At 45.8% G+C, this 3,413-nt stretch overlaps 2 protein-coding genes across 2 annotated transcripts; one reads left to right on the top strand and one right to left on the bottom strand.

Annotated features, from left to right (window-relative positions):
• Window positions 1–253: 253 nt before the first annotated feature.
• Window positions 254–863, top strand: N7455_009262 (PaaI family thioesterase; the record flags this gene model as incomplete). Its single annotated transcript, XM_065606156.1, has 2 exons — window positions 254–385; window positions 441–863. The coding sequence occupies 2 exons, from the start codon at window positions 254–256 to the stop codon at window positions 861–863; spliced, it is 555 nt and encodes a 184-aa protein (XP_065460119.1).
• Window positions 864–1,871: 1,008 nt separating this feature from the next.
• N7455_009263 (uncharacterized protein) lies at window positions 1,872–2,384 on the bottom strand (the record flags this gene model as incomplete). The annotated part of the gene is made up of 3 exons (XM_065606157.1): window positions 1,872–1,884; window positions 1,926–2,017; window positions 2,076–2,384. 3 exons carry the CDS (start codon window positions 2,382–2,384, stop codon window positions 1,872–1,874), a joined length of 414 nt encoding a protein of 137 aa, XP_065460120.1.
• Window positions 2,385–3,413: the final 1,029 nt, after the last annotated feature.

Raw genomic sequence — 3,413 nt, forward strand, 5'->3', positions numbered from 1 at the left:
GGATTATTGGGACGTCAACCTTGGTCATCTCCAGCATTCGTTCAACGCATCCAAGAGCACTCTTTCACTGAACAAGTTCGCAAACAACCGCCGATTTAGGACTATTTTGCGCCCTGGACTGCCCAATTCCAGCGAAGGGAAAGAGATGACTTTACTAGGTAGGAATGTTGTCATCGTAAAAAGCTCTACATAAACGTCTATAGCCGGTATGCGGTGTGCAATTTTTCTTCATCCTCAAGGCTTCGCAACAAGAATGTATGGAATTATGAAACGGCAATACACGCTCTCTCTTCTCTATCGATCCATTCGCGAATATCGATCATTGGCGGAACCATACCCAGCATCCTCTTTTGATGGATGCAGCAAATTAGCCAAACGCACGCATGTAAGTCTGAATAATAAGTTGCTAGTTTGCCCTGTACAGTACTGACATTTTGAAGCTATCCTCTGTGTCTGCCTCCCACGAGCCCCCGATCGAAATGATGAATTCTCTGTTGCAGGGCTATCGCCCCACTTTCAAGCCCCATCCTCTGGGGCGGGAGGCGGAGTCTCTTCTGCTTTTGAGCCCTGCACAACAGATGTGCTACTACAATGGGAAATTGTTTGGCGGATACATTGCCCTATTGATGGACCGCATCATTGCTGATTGTTGCAAACCAGCGGTGACAGCCTACCTGAACACGTCTTATCTCCAATCGGTTCCACCAACAGCTCCGATACTTCTTCGTGCATGGCCTGATAGGGTTGAAGGTCGCAAAATTTTCCTAAAAGGGTCCCTCCAGATTCCAGGAAAGGCTTCTCAAGATTGGATTGAGGCGGTCAAAACGGAAGCTTTGTTTATAGGGCCGAAAGATCCGGAATAAGGGCCATCGTCTTTGACGATGGGTTCCTGGGAGGGAGTGAATTCGTTATCTTTATGTGTGAACCAGCGCCTGCAACACCCAGGTGTCTGCATTTCGAGATTCTCTGGTTGTCATCTATTTCTCTTTTTAGCTAGCCGTCATTTTCTAGTGGTTTGTGAAATTATATATTCGTCCCTGTGCCCCTCGCTTGCCTGGTCATACTACCTGGTCATGAAGAAACATTGTTCATTATTGCCCATTTTCCGGAAGGAGTCCAGCCCTTTCCAAGGTATTGGCTGGAGCAGCTTATGTCCTCAAGGAGGTACTGAATTATAGAGCAATTTGTTTTTCTCGAGCTAGGACCTGATTCCTCATATGTACCGGCGGCAAGGTGACGGGCAAAATGTTAGTGTCAAGACGTTCATAAGTCTCTTTCGCCTTTTTTGCGACCACGAGATCTGCCTAATTACCGCCAAAGACTGCTACGTTCGCTTCAAGCCGTCTCTGGAGGGGAACAAACTATTGCTTGTGGCTCCTTGAGTGAAGCATGGCAGCAGGAGGAATTAGAAATTCTTCGACCCACGTGGCTGAACGGTTTACTTTTACGTCTCTGGCCAGTGAATCATGTCATCCTCAAATGTCTATCAGTGTTTCCCCAGCTTCTCTTTCCTACACTGCAGTCAGACGAGGCAGTGACTCAATATTTAGCCAATCGCAGCCTACCGGATATCGATCTACTCCAAAGGTTTCATGGCCACCTATGTTGGTATTAAATCATGAACAATAACACATGCAAGATGATTCTTGGAGAGATCAATGTACGCGAAAGAAGCAATACATAACCAAAGTTTTGCCAGAGGAACCAGTTGCCTTTAGGTCATTTTCAGCCAGGATGACTTGCGTTTCCAAAAAAGAGTGATTGTATATGCTTCAACCTGCACAAATATTGAAAATTGCGTAAATGATCTCTTTCCGTATAATGATAGCGTGAGGGCTCGAGTCAGAAAATGAAAGTGTAGATTACAACCTTCAATGAATGGACCTATTGTCAGTGCTATCTAAGATCAGGCCACGTAAACTTACATTCCGGAAACCTTGCAGGTGTTGAATGCCGGGTCTGTGAAATCTAGACCGAGGTTTTCCATTGCTTCCAATAGATAATCGACAGATTGTTTCTATAATCAGCAGAAGGCGGTAAGTACTAGTGAAAAACACGCCAAAGGGACAACTCACGAGGGCCATATCTTCCGCATCCTCAAGTGAGAACTTAATTAATTTGTTGACCGACTCATGGCTTCGAATAAGGTCGTTCATCCAGCAATCGATGGCATTCAAATCCCAATGACCATTGGAGGATTTCAAATATGGGTGTTGTTTGGTTATGGAGATAATTTTACGTTCAACGGCGCTGAGAGAGCGAATGTGGCCTCGACGCAGAAGCAGGCAGCAGAGCGACTTGGGACGGATGCATCGGGATGAAAAGTAGACCGTGATAACAACTTCCTCATTTGACCAGTTAAACATGATACCCGCATCCTTCATCCCGACAAGTGCTTCCCATCAGCCAATTTATATGACTACTCACGTGGTATATCGGGATGGCTTCTCGAGATGCTGTGCGAGTGTGTGAAAGCTTTCGCGAGATTCTGAGAAAAATGGTAGGTCCAAAGCACAGGCCATATTTTTTCTGAGGGCAGGTTAAGACAATATCTCCACCGGCACAATATGTTCATAGCAGCCTATGTTGCTCTGGCCGGGTGCTCTTGGTTTTCGGTCAAAGCCTCGGAGGGTCACCAGCCTCCTGCAGTTTCATGACCGTATTCAACGAACGGTCGTTAGTATGTCCGAAGACTGGTCAAATCTAGCAATGTGTTCTAGAGTATTACTTAGTTCCCGCTCGTCGAGGTTGATCTTTTCTACTTGCTGTTAACCGTTGCTCCTGCGCAAACCGACCGGCTCATTGTTGAGCATTTTGTGTGATGTAACCGAAAAATTGTTTATTTACCAAGAGTACGAATAATAATGTGTTACCTTGCTCTATCCAGTACTGACATTACATTATGGATTATTCAGGTTATTATCTGACCTTCTGTTTCAAACGGGCTTGATGTATGATTTATTAACGTAGTAAAACTGAGAAGGACTGCGGGATTATCCGGCTCTAGTGATCAACCGCATGGGCTTGTCTCGCCTGCATGAACCGTGGAATTAATGATGGCACCAGCCGCCGATACAGTCTAGAACTTCTATGCCCCAAATGCGCCGTCACATGAAATGCCAGGTTTCATAATCCCACTTAGCGGTCATGTAGTCTCGTATTGGCTGTGCTCTGTATTTTATCCCATTTTAGTTTTAAAATGGGAAGTGGGTGCGGCCCCATCTCTCGATCCCCGGCCCAATCAGTAACCCCACTCCACACACCCTTTCTGAATTGGAACCGACATTAAGGAAAAAATTCACCCAGTGTAATTCGCTTCTAACAAACTTGGTCCATACACGTGATGTCAACGGATGGGTTTATAACTAGCGCGCTGTCGGACCTCTGCTTAGCATCCTGAACCTCACAGTCTC

The sequence above is a fragment of the Penicillium solitum genome (genome assembly GCF_028829755.1).
Source record: "Penicillium solitum strain IBT 25940 chromosome Unknown utg000008l_segment0_segment0, whole genome shotgun sequence".
NCBI lineage: Eukaryota > Fungi > Ascomycota > Eurotiomycetes > Eurotiales > Aspergillaceae > Penicillium > Penicillium solitum.